Raw genomic sequence first — 22,614 nt, forward strand, 5'->3', positions numbered from 1 at the left:
AGCAGGTGTGAGCCTGGCCAGTACCTGGATGAGAGACCTCCTGGGGAAAACTAAGGCTGCTGCTGGAAGAGGTGTTAGTGGGGCCAGTAGGAGGCGCTCGCCCTGCGGTCAAATACCTGTAGTAGTCAGTACAGTCTGACAGTACAGTACAGTCTGACAGTACTGTAAACAGGCGCCGTCTTTCGGATGAGACGTAAAACCGAGGTCCTGACCTCTCTGTGGTCGTTAAAAATCTCAGGGCGTTTCTCGAAAAGAGTAGGGGTGTAAGCGCTATAGAAGTGTAAGCAATTATTATTGCATTACTTTTATATAAAATCTCACAGAGGGGCTTTGTTTTTTTAATGATTCATATTCATCTTGACTTTTATGCCCCAATTTAGCATTTGTCTCAGATTACACCCTCAACTACTGAAACTTACGTATAACAATTGAGCTGAGTTAAGATGTTGCAGCCGTAGTTATTTTTTTCTGCTTGCAGACTCTGAAGACCGAGAAAGCTTGGCCACACATGGGATCACACATATCCTGTCCGTTTACAACAATGCCAAACCTGTGATGGAGGTGAGAATAAAGAGAGCTGGAGTTAAAACTAAAACATTATATTTTCACCTTAAATGTAGAGTAATTAGATGCCTGATACTATCTGGAAGAACATTTTACTTGTAAAAGAATTTAGAATTTTCTCAGTTTGAACAAAATATGTATGCTCTTATAAGTGTCACGTCTGTTATATTTTACTGTTATATTACACTGAGAAAGAAAGCAGCTGTTTTTATAAAGCTGAAAGTTGCACATTGGGACTTGAAAGGGTTTTAACAATGCGCTGTAAAAATACTCCCATTCAAGAGAAATGGGTGTCACACTGAGTCATTTTCTAATTTCTTGCTGGGTTGGATGTTATTTAGTTAACAAGAATTTCTTATGTTATTTGATTTAAGATTTTATATCTATAGCAAATAAAATCTGAGTCAAAAGGATAAGGAGTGGTTGTGTAAAGTTCTGTCTGCTAAAGTTGTTGGAAATGGCACCCTTGAAGCAGCATATTTTTGTCCGGACTGACCAGAGAAACATTCAATAAAAGTTTAAAAAGAACATATCGGTTAAGTCATCAATACTGCTGATTTTGATGAGTCAATAAAATAAGAAAATTGTGGGGGATGATTTGTGTCCTCAACGGATGACGTGTTTCTCTCAGCTGTTTTGGATTTCTATTAGTAAAGATAAACTGTACCCACCCCCTCCATGAGCATTCCTACTGTGTGCTAGCGTACTGCGTCATATAAAAAGAGTCGAGCTTTCAGACAGTTCCCGTTTTCAACAGCTACTGATAAAAGGCAAGTGACACTATAGTACAGGGGGACGCTTCTCCAGCCCAGAAGGACAGCACTTGTACCTTAATTCAACTAATTAAGTGGCTTTAAATCACAACTCCAAGTCTTAATCAGGTCTAATTGTAAGTTACCTCTTAAACAGGAAGGAACACAGTTCAGGAAGACTGGAGTTGCTCACCTGCTCCTTCAGTAGGTTTTTACAGTTGAGGATGTTTAGTTGTGAACACTAGGTGGTGCTAATTCCACACTGAGCTAGACATCAGGTTAATTGAGCACAGAAGCCGTCTTGCATGCTTAATTTCGTATGCTTTCATTTCTTGCTCTGTTCTTTTCTTAGGTTTTTATTGTTTGTGTCTCTTACAGGACATGACCTACCTTTGTATACAGGCAGCAGATTCTTCCAATCAAAACTTGTGAGTTATTTTATTGACTCCTAAAACAACACACTGGTCCACTTTAAAATAAAACTTTCCTTTTTTGATTTCATTTCTTAAATGATTAACATGAATCAGTCATTGCACATTTAATTGCATACTCTATATATATAATTCATTGTCTTCCTGAATGGTAAAAAAAGTAGAACGTATCAAAAAGTTAAAATAAGTTAAAAAGTAAAAATGTTTTCAACAAGGTGTGAAAGTAAAAAATATACAGGACTAGTGTAATGTAAAAATGCAAGTACGTCCTTTTTTATAATTTTTTAGAAACATTTAGTTTGCATTAAGGTTGTGAACAAAGGACTCAGTCCTGTGTACCTGTTTAATAATGTACATTATTTTAGAATTTACCAGAATCTACTTATTTTTATGCAAAGCCAATTAACGGAGACCAGAACTATGAGAGCAATGATTGTTCTAGAGCTGCATGTATGCAAGCTTTTTGATCTGTGTGGTACCACTGTTAATACACAGGCTGCAGTCTTCTGCTTGAGCAGGTGTTTTCCCTTCATGGTTGTTCAAGTTCTGTTTGGGATGTGGACTTCACAAGTGAGATGTGCACAAAAGGCAGGCAGAGAGTCTAGCTCAACAGACGAAAGGGCATACCTTGGAGACTATATTGGTGTGTCAGGGAGAGCCCTTCAGGCAGGTTCCTGACAGCAGCCACTACCTCTTTTGAGTGGCTTAAATTTGCTGAATTTCCCATGCAGTATATTCCCAGCCATACAGCTGGTGGCACTGTTTATCAGAAACGCCAGTGCACACATGTTCTTCTGGAAGGGTTTGTCTTAATGGGGCTTCTGCTGTGTAGAAGTAACTTTGAACAGCTGTGGACGTCTGAAATCTGTTAAGAAGAGTGCAGTAACACTAGAGCCAGTCTTTGAGCCTGATATAGCTGGACTGGTCAGATTAAGCAGGAAAATAAAAATGCAAACAGAACAGGTCATGAGAGTAGTGCACAGAGCTGGGTCATGAAAGGAGTATGGAGGCAGGCCTGAGGGATTTGTATTCTTTGAGGCAAGAGCGAGCCAGTTGACTTTTGAAGACCTGGAGCAGGATGGTCCTGTCCTGATGTCCAGTCAGAAGAGGCAGCGGTGAACTAGAAACATTCTGTTGGTTTCCAGACTGTTCTGTGATTTTGGCAGTAAAGGAGCAAGAAATGCTGACTCCACGCAGGGTTCAGCTTCCTCTCCGTGTTGAGAGGTTGGCATCCTTTCTCTTGAGACACAAGCCAAACCCCGAGCCTAAAGGAAGTCTAGTGATGTAAGCTCCTCTTCTTTCTCTGCTTCAGGAATCCAAAACTCATTATTGTAAACTGTATTTTAAAGGAACAGTAAATCTGATCTACATTCTTTCACAATAGCAGATAGTCCTACAAGGCGGCTGTAATTTTATGCTTTTATGACAACTACTGTAACTATACGTGACAGTGACCCAAAGTTTATAATCCCCTTTTTGTTAAAAATTAAAGTACATTTTATTCAGTGCATAACACAGGGAGCTGGGAATCATTTGGAAAACGCCATTATTTTCTGAAACATAACAAAGCCCTGATTTTAATGTTCATAGGATTCCAGAGAATTGCCATTGCAATCAAAAAGGGGTTATAAAAATAATTTTATAGGTAAACCATTTCAGTGAAAACTTTGCTATGTTCTCAGTTAAAGTGACTTTGGCTGAAACACTAAACTTTGGTCTGAAGTCCCAGAAAGTTGATTGACATTTGATTTTATGCATACAAAACTATTAACACTGCCTCATATTAATCACCCAGATATCAAAAAGGAAACCTAGAAAATATTATCCTAATATACAGTAGTTTTAGTCATGGGTAATCAAATAAATAAGTGCCTATATTCCAAAAATCGTCTTTAAAGCACTGCCCTTTGTACAATATGCATAAAATGAGACAAAATATTATTTGAAGAAAAAGTACTTTGTACATTTAGCCTTCATTTGTCTATTTTCTCCATAATGTGTGAACACCTAACACACCAGGCAGATCTAAAGTTGTGTATTTTCTCCAAATACAAGGCACTATCATATTACAGAAATTTTGTAGCTGGCGGTATGTATAGATGTAAACGAGTGTTTACACAATCTGTACAGCTGTTGCAAGTGATTCTGAATTTAACAAAAAATAAGAAACTTATTACATAGTGTCACTAAGAATCTAGCCCCCCACTGTCTAGTTACAGACAGGCCATATTCTAGCCTCAGACAATGCTTTAAGGAAACTGTAGTGATTCATTTTTCTTTTTCTGGATGTTACCCACACCAGGTTACTTACAGATAGATGTACTGTATAGTTTTGATCAATTTCAGTGATTAGAGCAAGACAGAATAAGCAGTTGGTTATGGCAGGTGAGTAAGTTTAAAATGGCCAGATCTCATTTCCAAACCTTTCTGCTTCAGAGTAGTGCTTCATCGCTCCCAGTTTTCTGAAAGTAATACATCTTAGTTTTACAGTCTATGAGAGTCATACTGCAGCAGTAAAGAAGGCTTTGAAGGTCATCCTGCTAAGGTTTACAGTATAATATGTGTAAACTAAGGTGTGATTAAGTAAGTTGTAGGTTTTGTAGATATGACTGTTCTTGACATGAAAGTAAAATATCATATAGAGTACTGTTTTAACCTAAAGGATTTTTATTGCAGTTGTCACATGCAATGAATGTGATGTCTTCGTGGGTGGAGATTTCTGCAATCGGTGGAGTCCCGTACAAATTTTCTAGATTTCACTATTTGCATAGGGGAGCAATACCAGGGAGGAAATGATTGAGTCCCTTTGCTTTGGGTTGTGTTTTCAGAAGTCTGGTGTTTGCACTGCTCTGTGTCAGGAGGCTCAAAGAGCAGCGCTACACCACTGGGCAGCTTTCCCACCTACTTCCCCCACAGGGCTGTCAGCAGGGAGAACTTCATTTTATTCAAATCATGGGATCTAACTTCCCATCTGATGGTGTGACAATATGGTGGTCTTACCTTCTATGAGAGAGAGACAATTATCCGTAAGGCCAGTGTGGTCTCCCACCGGATGTAACTGCCGGAGTTTCCTTCAGAAGAAAGAAGGCTTTTCGGGTTTAACACTGATAGTAGTATCTGCCTTTGCTCTGTTGTATATTCTTGGTGTGAGAAGAACATAGGCAAGAAAGCAAATGATTCAAAAGATAGCTAGACCTTTTTTTACTATTGTAAATTCAATCAGAAATAGAGCTCAAATATTAATATATTTGAATTTTTTTGCGTAAACTTTCTTTCTATTGAAATAATTTAAATGTGTGATAAGATTAATTAAATTTAGATTAAGTTTCTTGTTGCCATGACAATACAATAGGTACTTTTTGTGAAATTCAATGATCTCCTGTGTTTTGTATAAATATTTTTTTGCCTTATTAATTTTTTAGGTTATTTTTTTAAAGTTGATTTTCTTCTTTTAATTAATGTAGTGCTCTCATTTGCTCTGGCCCTTTTATATTAAATCAGTCACTCTGATCAATAGCAAGATAATCAGTGTTACTTTTCTGATTTACACAGCAATTAAGCAACTGTATCAATTTAGCAAACTGCAGTACTGTATAGCAATACCATATAAGAGAGGATTTCTTTAAAAACGTTGAAATTCTAAGCTGTAATAAAAGTGTTGCTGGAGTTAAAAGTTTAAAGATTTTGCTTGCTTTACATATTCAGCTGTGTCTTGGCACCTAATATTTATTTGGTTTCATATAAGAAAACCTCTCACAGAAATGATTCAATATTAGTGTTTTTCTTGTCAGATGATTGAGAAATGTATTGAAGAAAACTAGAGCTTTAAGGATCATTCATAGACATTTTTTGCTAATGAATGATGAAAAATCCATAAAGCAAAGATATTTTACACACGATCTTGGTGAGTATAGATGCATTTAAAAAACTGCAAGCAATGCCAAATAATTTCATTATATATTGTCTGTCGATCACAGAACACCAACAATGGCATTGTTTAGTGAAGTTTTATACTTCTCATGAAATTTCAACCCCTGATTTGTGTATCACTGGACTTCACCGCTATGCTAAGTGATTAATCCAAAGTTAAACCTGTGCAATCAACATAATTGTTTTGTACAAGATGCACTTATAACAAGAGGGATTTGTATATTTTATTTTTAAATTGTGGAACAGTGTTTTAGTTAGTAAAATGTGCTCTTTAATAAAATAAATATACAATATATATTCATTTTGGAGAAATTATTCTATGCTCATCTACCCAGGCTCTTTACAAGATGGGGTCATTCAAAACATTGTAGTTTTTCTTCACAGAAAACAAAAAGAAACCTATTGCGTAGATGGACTGATTTTTAATTATACAGGTGAGTTTAGTATTGGTTGCACATTTGTGCCATAAGAAAATCTAGTTTAGGAAAATTATCCCTGACCTTGTGCGGCACAGTGGCTACCTTAGCACTGCTACCTTGCATTCAGGACCTAGGGTGCTGTCTGGAGCTTGTCTGTTCACCCTGTGTTCATGTGGGTTTCCTCCAGGTGCTCCAGTGTCCTCCCACAGTCCAGAGACATACTGGTACTGTATGTTGGTTAGCTTATGGGAAAATTGGCTCTGATGTGAGTGCATGTATGTGCGTGTCTGGACAGAACAGGACTTTAGCATTTTACAGTCCGTACTTTGAGAATGACTGGCATTGATTTCGGACAAGAGGTTTGCTGTTCTTATAATTGATTTGATTGCTCTTCTGAAATTAAATTCTGCATAAGTAAACTCTGCAGTGGTTTTTCTGTACACTGATTTTTAGTGTGTTGTGGTCTGGGGCTTTGATAATCTTGAGCTTTGCTGAGTGGAGAGAGCCTGAAGCTGTCAGAAGAGTTTGTCAGTTTTTGTGCGAGTTTAGTGAAGGTGGGTGTCGCAGCTTGGTTTGCAAAGATGTTTTCATCAGACCAGCTATGAGTAACCGCCGTGTACCCGCAGAGTTCGGTAATCACACAGAGATGACGACACGGAACAGCACCTCCCAGTGTGTGACAGAGGGCGTTCCCCCTCATCTAGTCCACAGGCAAGTCACACACTCGCCTTGGTTTGTTACCAAAGGTGAGATGCTTCTGTTTCCAAGATCATCATAAGATTCATTATCAGGGAAGAACACCAACAATGGCATTGTTTAGTGAGGTTTGTTACTTGTTCATTAGATCTCATGAACTTCTAACCCCTGACTTGTGTATCACTGGACTTCACCACTATGCTAAAAATGGTTTAGTGATTAATCCAAAGTTAAACTTGTGCAATCAACATAATTGTTTGAAAGTATCCATGTCAAGTGAAGACAATTCTGCCGTTACAAATGTGTCTCATGGTAGTTGTAGGCAACATTAAACATACAACATTTTTTCTTTTTAGCATAACATGCACATCACTGATCGGGACCCCCAATTATATCGGCTTGAATGGTACTGCCTGTTCTATTATGAAATTCACTGATTCTATAGTAAATAAAAGATTTATGTTTCTGCAAAAATAACCTCTGACAGGGCTCCTCCAACCTGATGACTAGGAAGTGAGGTGATGTCACACAAGCCCCCAGAGCAGCAGTTGTGTCCCTGTATCACTTCCTCTCCCTCGGCTTCGAGGCGGCTCTTCTAGTGGTCCTCTGTGAAGGCACAGGCTGACGGCATCAACGCTTCGATCCCCCTGCCAGCTGAATCCCAGAGCAGAGTCAAGGGCAAACGTTTTCATAAAAATGTTTTTAAAAGACTCATAAAGTAATTCATTTTTTGACGGACGTCTCTGTCACACACTGTCCTCAGACTGTTAAGGACATTCCGAGCGTCACGGGAAGCTAAGACCCTCTTTTACAGATCAGTCGTTGAGAGTGTTTTGACCTTCTCCCTCTCTGTGTGGTAGAGTATAGCAACACTCCTACCCAGGACTGGAAATAGCTTGAGACAGTATTGTATATCGCCTCCAAAACTGTAGACCACCTCCCCCTTGTGGACCCCTCACTCTCGCTCTCTAGTCTGAAACACAAAGCTGTACAGATTCTCGCTGACTCTTCCCACCCTCCCCAGCCTCTGTCCGATTCCCTCCCCTCTGTCACGACCAGGACCACTAGGTTCTGTAACAGGTGCATGAACTCTGCACTTTACTTTTGACATTTTTTGCACAGCTCATTGGTATTCCATCAGACCTCACTGCTATTTATCTCACTGTTATTTATTTTGTGACTGATGTGTGTTTAGGGTGGTATTTGAATGCATTGGCTGATGATGTATATTTTTATTGTATGCCTTTAATTGCATGAGCTCACCAAACCAAATTCCACGCAACCAGTTGTCATGGCAGCAAAGTGTTGACCTTGTCTTTGATTTGCAATCCGAAAAGTTTTGGATCATCTGCATTGGCATCTAATAGATTTTTTGTGAATCTCTCTGACCTACTGATTATTTGACAAGTGACTGTTTTAGATTATCAAAGCAATCCGTAATTTCTATTTTACTTAATCTTTCATGTTTTCTTATGCATGCTGTGTGAAGCTCTGTCTTGCTTTTCTTACTTAGACTGCCCTTTACCTCTAACCAAGTATACTAGGGAGACTGGCTTTCTCAATGTTGCTTCCAGGGGAAATGTACCAGACAACAAAGATACCATCACATTTATTCACATTTATTCCCCCACCAATACACTCTCTCCTGCTTCCTGACATTCAGAGTCATCTGACTTTAAGGACTTTTATTTCCAGAAGCCTTACAAGCTGGAATAGTTGTTCTGCATATCAGTCTTAGTTGTTAACCAGGCATCTATTTTTGAGATTCCTGGAGACTGAAACGAGAAACATCGATGCAAAATAAGACAGATTTAGTTAGTTTAGAACCTTTACTTGGAATTGGCCAGGAAATTGATGGTAGCCTCCCTTGTACTGGGAAAAGTGGCTCGGGTCTTGATTCTCCACAGCTGTCAATTGGACTTCAGTGTAATTTTTTTAACTATATGAATTGAATGTTGATGGTGTGATGAACCAGCAACACGGAATTTCAAACAAATCCTATATGAATAACAACATGAAAGAAACAACAGAGCAGGAAACTCAAGATGACCTAAGCTGCTCTTTGAGATGATACAGCCTGCTTCTCTCTCTGCCCCCTTTTGCAATCTGAAAGGCTGCAGCCTGCAGAGGAAGGAAACTCTGCTCAACAACCAGCAGTGCATCAGGCTCCATTGACTATTTAAAACTGGTGTCACAATCAGAGGGGGGTTAAAAATAAAGACAACGGTCTGCCTTCTGGTTTCATCACTCCCCACTCTCACAGAGTTATACGCACTGTCAGTCTAAGGTCCTTCTCAGCATTGAGCACCTTTTGGCCAGGCAAAGACTGGTCAGTTTAACCCTTTAGTATTAACAGTATGGTTTTGAGCTTCTTACTTACTCTTACTGCTGTCAGACCTGTTTATTCTTAGCAGGAGTAGTTGCTATACCATGCCTTTTTGCCCCAGCTTTGTAATTTAAAGTGGTTTGTTTCAGCTAAAAATACAAGTCGAAAGCAAGAGTAGTCCAGCTGAGAAGATGAAATATATTATTCAGTTGTTTACATAATGTTATGCTTTGTCAGGCCAAATTTATTTTGGTTCAGTTTACACTGTGTGATCACAATACCCTTTCCAGAATATGTTAAAATGCATTGAAGAAACTTTCTTTATTTTTTAATAAGAAATGATTAATGGTTTGAAACCATGAACTTGTGGTATAGATGTTATTTTGTATTTTGCTCTTGATTTTCTTTGGCTGGAAACAGTTAAGAAATCTGTGTATTTGCCATGGCTGTTTTTGTCTTAGTTACTGTCTGAGGACACACAAACTAATGGATTGATATAAGCAGTACAAGTATTTTCTGGGCAGAGGAATATAAAAGGGCAACTAATAGATTTCTACCTGAACAATAAGTCATTATGTGTTTGTAAGCCTTTCTCATACATCAAAGTATGTTTTTAAGTAACTATTGTGAATACATTTAGATTGTGTAAATGTGCAGTACTTTAAAAAATCCGATGCTGACTCTTGGCCCATTACTGTATGTTCCCTTGGATAAAACTCGGCCAAAAGTGACTCCTTCTCTGGCTTCCTTCCCCTTTTTGAGAGTGTTTGAGGCGTTTGTCCCAGCAGCACTGAAATCCGCCGCCTATTACCTCTGTACAAGAGAATGTATTTACTTTAAAGTGTGAGTTGTAAAGTACTGCATATGCAGTGTCAAACAGCCTGTTCATTTTTTAAATTTAAACACTGTTAATGTTCATACTACATCTAAAGTAGCTTGTTGGATCTTTGGTTGCATGGCTTAGATGCTGTTTTTTCAGTTCTTTAAATCAGAATATTGTGGCTTCCTGGACTCTGTGTTGAGAATAACATGTTTTATTTTTTATACAAGAGACGTTCGAACTACATTTGCAAAAGATGTCATGTCTTTATGCTTCAGTGCACGATTTTGCGTTCATGTAGTGGTGGTCTCTGTGAAAGCTGCTGACTGGAGTAAAGCTGTGTTAGTTTTGTAGCTAAAAGACCAGGCTGAAAGTCTGCAAGCTAAAGCAGACTTGGATGAAGTACAGGATCAGTGACCATGATCTGGCCATAGACACTGGACAGCACAAGCAGACTCAGGCACTCCTACCCAACTACACCACTGTAAGAAATACTGTCTGGATCAGAGAAACATTTATCCCAAAATGTATGAGTTTGAGCTCAGAATTACAATACTTGGCAGAATTAGCACAACTTCCAATTCTACTGGATTGGGGGGATAAAAACCTGTAGCATCTCACTGAGGCAAATTTTTCCAACAATGTGATCAGTATGTGTTCGAAACCAGAAAATGTTATGCTTCGGGTTTTTGAAGATCAAACGGCAGATTTGTCATGCAACCTTAAATCTGAATCACTTTATTTGCCTGGTATGTTACATGTAAAAGCAATTTGATCTGGTATCTTGGTGCAAAAACATAGAAACAATTCAGTATTGCATGGACACTCCACACGAAGAACATGCCAGGGCCATTTACATAAACACTACAGTACATCACAAATGTCTGTGTTCTGGCTAAACAGGGGGACAGCCATGGGGAAGAAGCTGTTCAGATTCATTTTCAATTTTTGTATTTATTGTTTTTGTTGTGTTTTAGCTTCTAGAAGTCTGCACTTGTCTCTATCAACCATCATCTGCCAGGTGTTGCCCTGGTCTGCCTTTGCCCAGTCTTGAATTTTATCTGAATCTTTTTTTAATTTCATTCACTGCCTCTACAGTGATTTGCTAACCATTCTATTTTGCTATCACCTGAAATCTTGATTAGTTTCCCAACTATTAACTAATTTAATAGCTATTAACTTCTATCTAAAGAGATAATGCCCTTTTTTCTGTCTGTGGAAGTGAAATCATTTTTCCATAACGTCTTTCTGATGCTGATGCTGATGTTATTTCTGTCCAAGTTTTCTATTGCTTCTTTTATATCATATCAGAATCCACAGGACCTTTAGAAGAACTGAAATCTCCTCTTTCTGAAGCAGCATTTTGTTTTTTCTTGTATTTTCTGAATTGTCTGGGTTTCTGGCAAGTGGTCTAATATTTAAACCTTGTCCCTTTTCTTTGTCAAAAGTATCGACATTTATCTTTTAAAGAAGAAATTATATTTGTGCCATAATCCGTCTTTGATTCAAGTGATAAAGGCTGAGCCATTTTTCAGTTTTTGATTCTATATTGGTGATCTTTCTAAATGTCTAAATTGGTACTGGAGTTTCCACAAATCAGACAAGCCTTGACCAGTCAGGTTGACAGGATCTGGTGTCCGTGGTCTGTTGAAGGTCCAGCTACAGCTGCAGTGTCACACAAATTAAAGTGTAAACAGTGTTAAGATTTGCAGTGTTAGTTTGATGATTTTTTTTTTTACATGATCTACAAATACTCCACCCAGTCACTAGGGGGAGCTGCTTGGAGTATCAGAACCAAGGTTGCTGAGATAGCTCTTAAACCTTCAGTAACGTTCTCGGTGGGAGTTTTGAAGAGGTCACATCAACGGTATTTCTGCTTAAGCACCTTTTATTTTTCAAAAGTTCCATTCAAAAGCACGGGGAAGGCAAACCTGATCCTAACTGCTGTTTTTCTAGTTTTCGTTTCTTTTCAAACCCTAATGATTTAATGGAACAATTAACTACATTAGAAGTCAAATGAGCTGTGTTTTCTGGGTCTTAATTGGGAGGTCTTAATTAAAAGGACCCCTTAACTTTAGTAGGAACCTGGCACTTGAGGCATTCAAATAATATCAATATTGTCTTTAGCACGTGTAAATCAGAAGTTCAGATGTCTTCAGCGAAGCCTTGGTGGTCACGTAATGGCCATGTCCCAGAACCTGTTTAAGATTATAGTGAATTGTTACCTCAGTTCCATCTTACACAGGTGAAACGGGTGAGTTACAATAAAAGTTGAGATGGACTTGGTAACATCAGCTTTATTTCACACAGATTACAAAAGTCATTGTCTGTAGTCAAGATTAAAAGCAAACCATGTTTATTGGGAGTTTTGCAGGATTTGCTATATTGATTTCTAGCTTGTGATGACAGTACCCCATATAGATCATTTACAAATTCAAGTTTATATTTAAGTATGAGGGCATTAGAGTTGGTATAAACAGGACATCCTGTACTAGATGGGGCATTTTTGTAACTTGTTTTTTATGAACATCCACAGAATACATGAGGGCTAACAAAGAGTGTATGCACTTATTTTTAGCTAGGCTAAAATGGTCACTATCAGCACAGTCTGCTTCAGCAAAGAAAACTGTTTCATGAAAAAAAAGTTCAAAAGGGTACAACAGGACTGTTTCAAGTCATGAGAATGTGAGAACAGCAACACAAAGTAAATTCAGTCACGTCTGGGTTTCAGCTAAATAATTAAGAACTCTTAACAGCAGTGCAGTCTGGGTGATATGAACTGAGAAGTCTTGTTCCAGGGGAATTTAATACCACGTACATTCTCCACAAAATGTGTGAATAGCTGGAAACACTCCAGCCATGGCAATTTCTGTGTCTGAGCCCTCTTGTTGTTCAGGTGCAAGAGCTTTAGTGCAACCTTCTGGGGAGAAGCAGAAGGGAAAATCTCTATATCCACTCCCACCTTCTTCGGTTCATCATAAATTGATACATGTGTCATTTAACAACGATTGATTGAGGTCCGGTCCTTCAGCACCAGAATTGAGAACCAATACTCTGAAGCTGCAGTGTTGATGCTAGTAGTTACCTGATAAGTCTTCTTATCTGACCTATTATTGAACAGTTTTAATATTTTTGTACAGTTGTGTTGCCTTTACTGTGCGTGCAGAGTGTGATGTGTTTGATCTACAAGCTGTTCTGTGAAGAGATCTGCCCTTGATGGGTGTATTTAAACGAATAATTAATCCATTGTGTTTTTCAGTGTAAATATTACTTTTGTTTTAGTGATATTTTAGTTAAGCACGTTAAGAAACCACAAATAATGACTGCATCTAGAAATTCTGCACACTGTAACAAAAGAAGTCCGGAAATCTCTGGCTGTGAAAGAGAAAAGTGCTGAAAGGACATCTTTTAAAAAAATTGTATCCCAGAACAAAAAAACATACATGCACCAATCTATTTTAACTGCAGTCTGGTGTTAAGTGCTTGAGCAATAATGACTTTTTTTAAGAGCAACACTTTTAAAACCATGTTTTTCTTCTGTTGTGCAATTTTTTTTTCTAAGATTTCCCAATGGTAAGTTTAAATCATGATTGGTGAAGGGTGGAATGGATTCTTCAAACTGAGAGCACAATGTTTAAAAAAACAACTTATTTTTAGTCGAAGTGTGATTGTCCATTTCTACTCACAGGAATGTTCTTTTGAAATGTTTTTCCCTGAATAATTTAATTAATTAAATTAATTTTAGATTCCAAGGCCATTTTAAAAATGTTACCCATAACGTGAACGGGTTTAATGTACTGTAATAAAGTACAAGTTAGCTGTTGTCAAATGCCATGTCTTTCTATGTATTGCAGTGCAGGATTTCAACAGAACTGCCACATGATATTTATTGAATGAGAAAGTAAGCCTAGGTTTGCTCTTTCCAGTTTGGTAGAAGATCTTCTTCTGCAACACCACCCAATAAATGTAATATAGTTGAAGTTCAGAAGCAATGATGACAAAAGGGAAACAAGCACTTTCAAAGAATGGAATTGAGAATTGTGTGGTTATACAGTATGTGCTCCCTTCCCCTTGGTGCAGACAGATCTAATTTGAGTTTTTTTGTAAAGTACTTGTGCGACAGGTAAAATGAGACGGATGTGATGTGATGTGTTCTTTCGGCTGTTGCATAGATTGAGTACAAGGACGTGATGCAGTTGTGTGTTTGTACTTTGGCCAAGTAAGCTACATCTATGTGGCACATTAAAAAAGCTGTTGTTTTACAAAGAGCTGTTAAAATATTCACCTGCGCGTCTTAATTGGAGTTCCAGTTAATATTAGCCCAGGCTCACCATGAACACACTTGAAGGAAGAGGTCCACACACAGTGGACTGAGCACTGTTAAACACTCGCATGACCTCACCGGTGATCAGGGATGCAGAAAAAGTCTGAGCATTACTGCAGTTTCACTAACTTGGGATTTTAACCTGTCAGTTTAGTAAAAAATCTGATGACATCGGCGGTGTCAAGTTCTCTTCCCAAATGTGTCATTAAAATTCATATTTAGTTGCTTCTGTTCAATTCTGAACAGGAAGTACTGGTATTTTTGGCAGGATTCCCAAGAGAGACGTGAGGGTTTTTTTGTCACCTGGCAAATTTCAGGTTTTATTAACCTGACTTCCCTGGGATATTGTGTAAGCAGTCTGACTTATTGTGTAATTCTATGAGGGTTTTGAGGCAAAATTAAGTTTTTTTTTTTTAGTTTCTAAACCAGATATTTAGATGAAGTATGGAAAACGGTTTTGAAGATGAGTTTCTAGAAAAATATTTAGTACATTTAGTACTTTGCAAATACAAATCATTTAAGATCTATAGAAGAGGAATAAGGCGGCATGGTGTCGCAGTGGTCAGCATGGCTGCATCATAGTGCTGGGGCCCTGGCTTCAGTTCTGGGCCTGGGGAGCTGTCTGTGTGGAGTTCGTATGTTCCCTCTGGGTTTGTGTGGGTTTCCTCCCACAGTCCAAAAACATGCTGGTAGGTGAATTTGCTTGAGGGAAAGTTGGCCCTGGTGTGAGTGTGTGTGTCTGTCTGCCCTGGGCTGCTGTCCCCTCCAAGGTGTACCCACCTTGACTCTGAAGTGGATGAAGCAATTAGAAATTGGATGGATGGAAAATAGGAAATACATTTATTCTTCCATTGATACCCTAATGTGAAATGTGGCTTTTAGACCTTTTTAGAAAGTTTGCAGTCTTTTTTTTTTTTTAATGCACTTCATTCCATTCGTATCCTGAAACACTGGTTCCAAGCACAGGCTGCACTGCTGTACTGCTGTGGGATAACTTTCACTACAGTTCACGTTCAGCTTCAGCAGGAGTTTAGGTCATAATGTTTTGTTTCCTCTATTTCAGGATCCAGCATTTCAAGGAATGCATAAGCTTTATCCATGAGTGCCGACTGAGTGGAGGTTCCTGTCTCGTTCACTGGTATGTATTTTGCCAGTCCTGGTGTGAGATATCTGTAATCACGCCTGGCTGTTCATCGAAATCTTTCAGGATCACGCGTGACACACAGATTTGGAAATACTTGAAACAGTAAATGCTGCAGCTGCTATTTTACACTGATCAGGAAAGTATTTTTTTTTGTCATTTCTTATGCCGCTTTTTAATCCAGGAGACATTGCTCTTATCGTTTTTCTTCCTAGAGATGAGAGGAAAAACATAAAATCTTAAAATGTGTTGTGGAGGATGTGAAAGGAGACGCAGCATGTGGAGAACCACAGCATTTCACTACACTTTGAGTCTCTATCGGTTAGACTTTTTGAACTCAGCTGAAAATTTCACACAAACTTTGGAAGGCAAAAAAAACCCTGGGTATTGTTCAGAATTTACCAGCAGCGCAGAAAACATCCCATCTGTGATGTCATGGCCTTCTTGTTTATCAGTGTCTGAAAGGCCATTTAAAAGATTCCCGCGTGATTCTGATGGCCCCTCTGGTGTTCTGGGGGCAGCCTGGCTGGAGTGTCCCGCAGCACCACTGTGGTGGTGGCCTACCTCATGACTGTGACCAGCTACAGCTGGGAGGAGTGCCTCTCCGCGGTGAAGGCTGTCCGCTCCTTCGTCGGGCCCAACTTCGGCTTTCAGCAGCAGCTGCAAGAATTCCAGATGACCCTCGTCCCCGAGGTAAGCACCCTCCTCTCCCTCCTCACGGCCTCTGGTCTCCCTGGCTGGGTAAGCAGTCAACAGAAGGAGCACTTCAAGAATCTCAGGAGTGCCAAGTTCATAACTGAACCTCCCTGGGCCCTTACACAACCAGCACTATACTAGCCTAGTTTGGGTAGAAAGAAACTGAGCTCATCATTTCACATCTATTATTCACACTGTACATGAGCAGCCAATATGAAGTGCTGCGGTATCTAATTCTTTATACCAGAAACTGACTAATTGTGGGGCATTCCTTGTCATTACATCATGAGTTCATCTCTACACACCCATAAGGATGAAAGGCTACTTTTTGCTACAACACAGTACGGATCGATCTGTATCTGTGATCTTAAAATGGTTAAAATTTCACTTGAAGATCATAATGGCTTTCTGCATAAAGAATAAAAAGCATTGAGTGAAAAGACCAGTACAAGACATTTGTACACCAGTGTATAAAATATGGGTGGCAGTGTGGTGCAGTGGTCAGCATTGCCCTGGGTTCAATTCCAGTCTTGGGGTGCTGTCTGTGTGGAGCTTGTATGTTCTCCCTGTGTTCGTGTTGGCTTCCTCTGCATGCACTGGTCTCTGGTCCCATCCAGTGTTATCTGTCCTTGTGCCAGTTGTTTGCCAAGCCCCTGTATTGGCTAAAGCAGTTAGAAGATGCATGTATATTATATATATCTTGTCTACACACAGTGTATTGAGTAAAGGAACAAGCAGATGTTCCACTCTCAAAAGTGAAAAGACGACATTTCAGTTTGGAGTCTTCAGGTATTGTCTTTTCTTCTTCTTGAGCTTTTTTATTGTCGATTGTCTTCAATTTGTTCCTTTGGAGCTCTCAATCTGACACAGCTCTGCAATCTGTTGTGTGCATGAGTAAATAAATAAGCGTGAATAACACTTCTTTTTCGCTTTGCCAGAACTGATGGCAGGAAATTTTCTTTTATACAAAAGTTTTTTTTATCAACAGTAACTGTGATAGCAATGTGAAAAGTATAGAAAATCATTCTAAGACTTGGATTAGACAATGCATAACTGAATTTGACTAAAAGAAAGAAAATGTATTGTTCAAGATCATCATAATAATGTTTGATTGGAATGGTATTTTGCAGAACTGATGACATAGTGGGGGATATTTTAGAATGCTGAGGGTATTCTTAAAAAGAAAGGCAAATTGTTTTAAGATGAGCCAATGTTGTTTTCTTAATAATGTTATATACATCCCCTGTACTGTTCATCTGGCATCCACCTAATCTTCCAGAAACTTCAATGATGTTATAGGGGATCAGTCTCTTAACACACTTCCTTCTGCGTTGATAACTCAGGTGATATCCCAGCAGCCCATCTTCAAAAACAAACATCTCGGCTGTTGACCTTTTCAGATGCACAGGTAAAGCAGAAATTCAGAAGCCATTTCCATCTGCCTGACTCGGAGCGTCAGATTATTCGTTTTTTCCTGTTCCCTTGTTTTATAAGAATAGCCTCCTCCCTTTGGTAGGCTTTCAGTCCATTGAGCTTGTTCGGGAGTTTTTTAGCAATGTGAATCAAATAATGAATCCAGGCATTTTTGAAAGACTTCAGTTTTACAGAGTTGGGCCCCAAAACTCTTGGCTAGGAACCCTGTTCCAGATGCTCTACTCCATGAGTTAAGAAGTATTTCCTGGTCTCCGTAATGAATGCCTTTTGAGAGTCCGGTTGTGTCCTCATGTCCTTGATTTACTATTGAATGTAAAATAGTCCCCTGGCTTAATGCTGTTCATACCCATCCCAGGACTTTATATCCTTTGATCAAATATTGTCTCAGTCTCCTTTGTTCTAGACTGAAGAGATTTAGTTACTTTGAACTGTTTGTATACAGTGATCTCCAGAAAACAAGAGTCATTCTTGTTCCTTGTTGCCTTTGAACAAATTCTGAAACCTACTAACAAAAACCTAGGAGACTAAAATATCATTTTTGTGATGTGGAGATCAAAACTGAAAACCATGTTCTAAATGAGATCTTTGTAGTGCATTGTAAAGTTTGATTATACATTTCCTGGATTAAAATTCAGTACCCATGCATTCTGTATGACCTTTGTGTGTACACTTTTTCCTGAGGTGTACTATATATAGAAGGAGTTGCACCAAAAGCCAGATCTCTTCTATACTTTCCTGCAGCTCCATCAAAGACCCTTCAACAATGCCTCTATTTCTGTGTTTTCCACTCCCTCTGTTTTTGTTGCAAATGCATATTTAACTAGTTTACTAACTAAAGTATATGCAAATTTAAATCATCGCTATACAGTGTACAGTAGGTCAGGAGAAGAATGATTAGAGTGGAATAGTAGTTCAAGCAGGGAGCTGCGTCAGCATGCGCAGGCTGCAAAGGAACAAGTAAAGGTCTCTTCCCTGCTGGAAAGAGAAGAAAGAAACGCAGCATTTCAGCTGTGAAGCCTTTTTCGGGCGTCTACTTTTTTCAGCATGGAGTAGAATAGTAGTCCTCTTCTGTACTCTACTATGTTCTGGTTGCTCGTATGAATAATTGTAGCAAGTTAAGTAAACGGCCAAGAGGGTCTGAGAAAAGGAAAATCCTGTCTCTTAGATTGCCATTGGTTTATAAATGTTCTTAAAACCTCTATTGTCTCTGTACCTTTCAAGTTACATCTGAATTTCTGTGCTTTACGTGTTGAAACCAAACAGCATTTCAGGAAATAGTTATTATAATTAAATACTTTTTAAAATCATTTTAAAATGATTCATTTTCATCATGCTTTATATCTGAAAAAGGGACCTCTTAATGCACAGCAGCTGTTGAAGATACAGTGTGCACCAGCTGCCCCTTTGCACAGCAGGTCTGATAGATTAGGGGGTGCTTCAGGGAAGCTAGACTGTGCAAGTCAGGAGTACACTGCAGCCAGGACCCTGGAGCTCACACCCGTACACTCAAGAAAGGTCAATGGGGTTTTTAATGGCCAAGTAGCTGTGACCATGGTCAATCATCATCTTGAAGGGTCGCCCCTCTTGCAGGTGTCCCCAGTCACAGGACACTTCTTAAAGGCTTTTATAAGTGTAGAATGCTCTATCAAGTGTATAATAGGTTATTATATTAAGCAGTGTATCATAGTTTGCTGCTATGAAAACTAGTTTCCTGTTTAGAAGGAGATGTTTATTTTTTAATACTGTTATGAAATGTTTAAAGACTCTAACTCAGAACTCCTGTGTCTTTGTTATTTAGAGTGACTGGATGGTTCAGTATAATCATATGGTAGAGCCCCCAGATTAACTCCTGCGGCTGTGGAAATGAGTGTTTCAATAGGGGAACTCTGCAGTGGTGATGGGGTATGCAGGAGTTGCAATACAGCAATCTGGCTGGTCACATGAGCCAGCTTTACTGTTACTGACTTGCAACACGGCCTGTCAGGAAGGCCTGATAATCTCTGTTTTTTAATTGTTTCTTTGTGGCTGTCAACAGCCCATTAAGTTTGTGTCAGAGATGAAATCTTCTCTATTGGACAGTTTGTGATGTAATCTACTAAGCACTTCTCCTGCCGTTTGAATGAGGAAAAGCCTGAGCTGTATGTCTGGCTTAAAATACACTGTTTTACAGGAGAAACCAAAATGGACAAGTGTAAATTATTTTATAATTTCAGCAAGAGAGGTGCACAGCATATACCTGTCAAAATCCTGAGCTCTGGTTTCGATCCAGCTCCCACCAGGAGAATATTTGGTGTTTGAAGCCACCTCTTAAACTGGAATAAAATTGATAAAATAGGAAATACTTTTATTAACTGGAAAAAAATGATTAAATCTCCTTTTTGTTTAGAATTGCACTTTCATTATTTGTGTGACCTTTTCATTATTTGTATAAACAAGTGATGGACATAAGTACACATCTGTATTAAAGGTGCTCTCTTGAAAGTAACGAGAAAGTGAAAACCTTTTAGAAAAATTGACCCAGCCACAGGTGTTCAAAGAGTGGACTCATTTAGACTTAAGGCATTTCAGAACAGCAGCACTTGCTTTCTAAGCTATGTGAAAGTCTTTCCTTCAAGATGAGAATGTGACAGTTCTGTCACTGAGCATTTGTGTGATGATCTGGGATCATCTCTGACATCTAGGGCTCAGATTCACGTGTTTGTCCAGGCTCGATGAGAGGAATGGACAGAACTCAAGAGCCCGTGTCTTTGACATGCAGCTTGTGTTGCTTCCGGTAGTGGACGGACCTGCTACTAGCCCCTTGACCTCCACAGCAGACCCTTTCTGATCAGCCCTGTATAATATGACAAATATTAATTTACCTGATTTAATGTCACATTTTACTTTACTTTGTGACTTTGTTGCTGTTATAAGAGGCATAGGATATTTCTCACCATTTGCACCTCGACTTCATGCTTTTGTTGAAACATCATCTGAATGAAATGTTGATTATTGGGAGAGTATGGGTGTTTATAAGAAATGTGCTACATCTTCTAGTGCAAATGAGAAAACCCAACAAATTCTCACAATCAGTCTTATGACCAGGCATTTGGAAAATTCAAAGGAATATATTATAAAATGTTCAATTAGTCATTATTATCAATTAAGCTAGCAATCAATTAGAGAAGCTTAGTTGTTTTCTGTATCAAGGATATCACCAATACATCAGCTTAAAAAACATATTTTTTCACAAGAGTGTACATTTCTCTCTAGTTTCACTTCCTCTGTTTAAATACCAAAGTGCATGTTTGCATTTTGAATCCTTTCACACTCGGTGTTGCTTTGCGTGTGTTTTTACTGGTTCACAGTCATCACTTGGGCCAGTGAAGGCTGAACAGCATGCCTCAGCTGTACTTCAGGAGTGAGCTGACAGCAGATTCCAAAACCTCCCAGTGACCTCACCTCTCATGGTGCGGCTTCGACCCGTTCTCCTGTCGTACGTTCCTTTCCCACATGGAGCCTTTTTTAGCTTGAACTCTGAAGTGATGAGGCCCATCAATTGCTTTCTCACGTGCCTCAAGCTACTTTTGTTGTCTAAAATATTGTGATTTAATGGAACTGAAACTAAATGATTCTGTATCCCCTTAAAGTTAAAAGAAAGGTCACTGATTGTGTGCAGTAAGGATGTAATTACTTTGAGGGGCTAAAGAAACATTGACCACGACAGTTCAAAGGCTCTGGCTATTTTTGTATTAAAGCTATTCTTTTCAAAGTCATCAGGATGTTTTTAAAAGTGCCTATGCAGTTTTGTGCAATTTGACAATAAGACTAATCTTTTTTTTTTGGGTGATTACAAGGTTTGCAATCTGCAATACTGCTTTACTCTGCTTCACTAACACACTGCAAGATGTATTCAGGTGCATCTCAATAAGATCCAACAGATTACACAAAGTATTGGATTGTCTAATATAACATTGGATAATTTCATTAGTAATAGTTTACAGAAATCATGTTTTACTTTATACATTGACCAAAAATGGACCAGTTCCAATAAGTTTGAATTTGACTTTTGCCAAAATACAATGTATTTTAATGGGTCTTATGGAAATAAAGCTGTGATAAAGATCTGAGTCAGATGTTTTCTGCATATTTGGTATAATAGCATTTTTTACTATGTAGATGACCATAGTTATTATTGGGGAACAAGTAATAGGTTTATTCCATGCTGAAAAGAGAAAAAAGAAAACACAACGTTTCGGCTGTGGTGAGAAGGATGTTGTTTTCTTCGGAAACAAATATGCTACTTGAACAGTATAGGTCAGACTAGGAATGCAAAGAATTCCTAGTCTAGGAATTTACAGAATGTAAGTGCAGTAGCTCAGATTTCTGAAAAGGATCTGATATGTCTCTGAAATGCTCTGTTTCCAGTAAAGTCACTGCCTCTGTAGAAACTTTCCTCTGTACTTGTTTTGGCCCCTTTTTGTTTTATTGGAATGTATTATGCAACATTTTATAAAGTAACAACTTTAAAGTAACAGCTTAAAATATTTTTATACAACCTCATTGCACAAGCTCTCGCTGGATTCAAGACTGAAAATGTATTATTCTTGAGTTGCTATAGTTTGATATAGTTTGGCTAAATTCCAGAGACCACAGATCTCATGTTTTCTGGTTCACTTTCCCACTTGCCTCACTTTTCCTACTTTCCTCAATCGTGAAGGCCTCCCTCAAATCTTACTGCCAAGCTGTGTCTGAAGCTAAACAGTAGTAAAATAGTTGAAGTCTGGAAAGATAAAGATGATGATATCCTAGAAATAAACTGAATGACTAAGACCATACACCAGATAAGTTTCAGTTCAGTTTGTCATACTGTATACACAAGTGCAATGGAAAGCTTATTTGCATGTGTGCTCCAATACAAAGACACTAAAGGAATCACCAAAAACAGACACAGAACAGCAGCAGCATCAACAACAATTTAAATAACATACAACTTAAAAAAAACATCAGTGTGAGTGAGTGGCAGGGGTAGAGTTCAGTAATCTGACAGCTTGTAGGAAGAAACTGTCTCTGAATCTGGATGTCTGTGCTTTTATGCTCCT

The 22,614-nt window shown here is 38.6% G+C and overlaps 1 protein-coding gene across 1 annotated transcript in view; it reads left to right on the plus strand.

The window, feature by feature from the left end:
* The window catches only part of irf8 (interferon regulatory factor 8), a 53,948-nt gene that overhangs the window by 3,545 nt on the left and 27,789 nt on the right, over positions 1-22,614 (plus strand). Inside the window, exons 3-6 of the mRNA XM_088614313.1 lie at positions 479-561; positions 1,695-1,744; positions 15,326-15,400; positions 15,925-16,096. Of these exons, the coding sequence (XP_088470439.1) occupies positions 479-561; positions 1,695-1,744; positions 15,326-15,400; positions 15,925-16,096 (380 nt within the window). The remainder of the gene's footprint in view (positions 1-478; positions 562-1,694; positions 1,745-15,325; positions 15,401-15,924; positions 16,097-22,614) is intronic.

The sequence above is a fragment of the Lepisosteus platostomus genome, chromosome 20 (genome assembly GCF_059453375.1).
Source record: "Lepisosteus platostomus isolate fLepPlt1 chromosome 20, fLepPlt1.hap1, whole genome shotgun sequence".
NCBI lineage: Eukaryota > Metazoa > Chordata > Actinopteri > Semionotiformes > Lepisosteidae > Lepisosteus > Lepisosteus platostomus.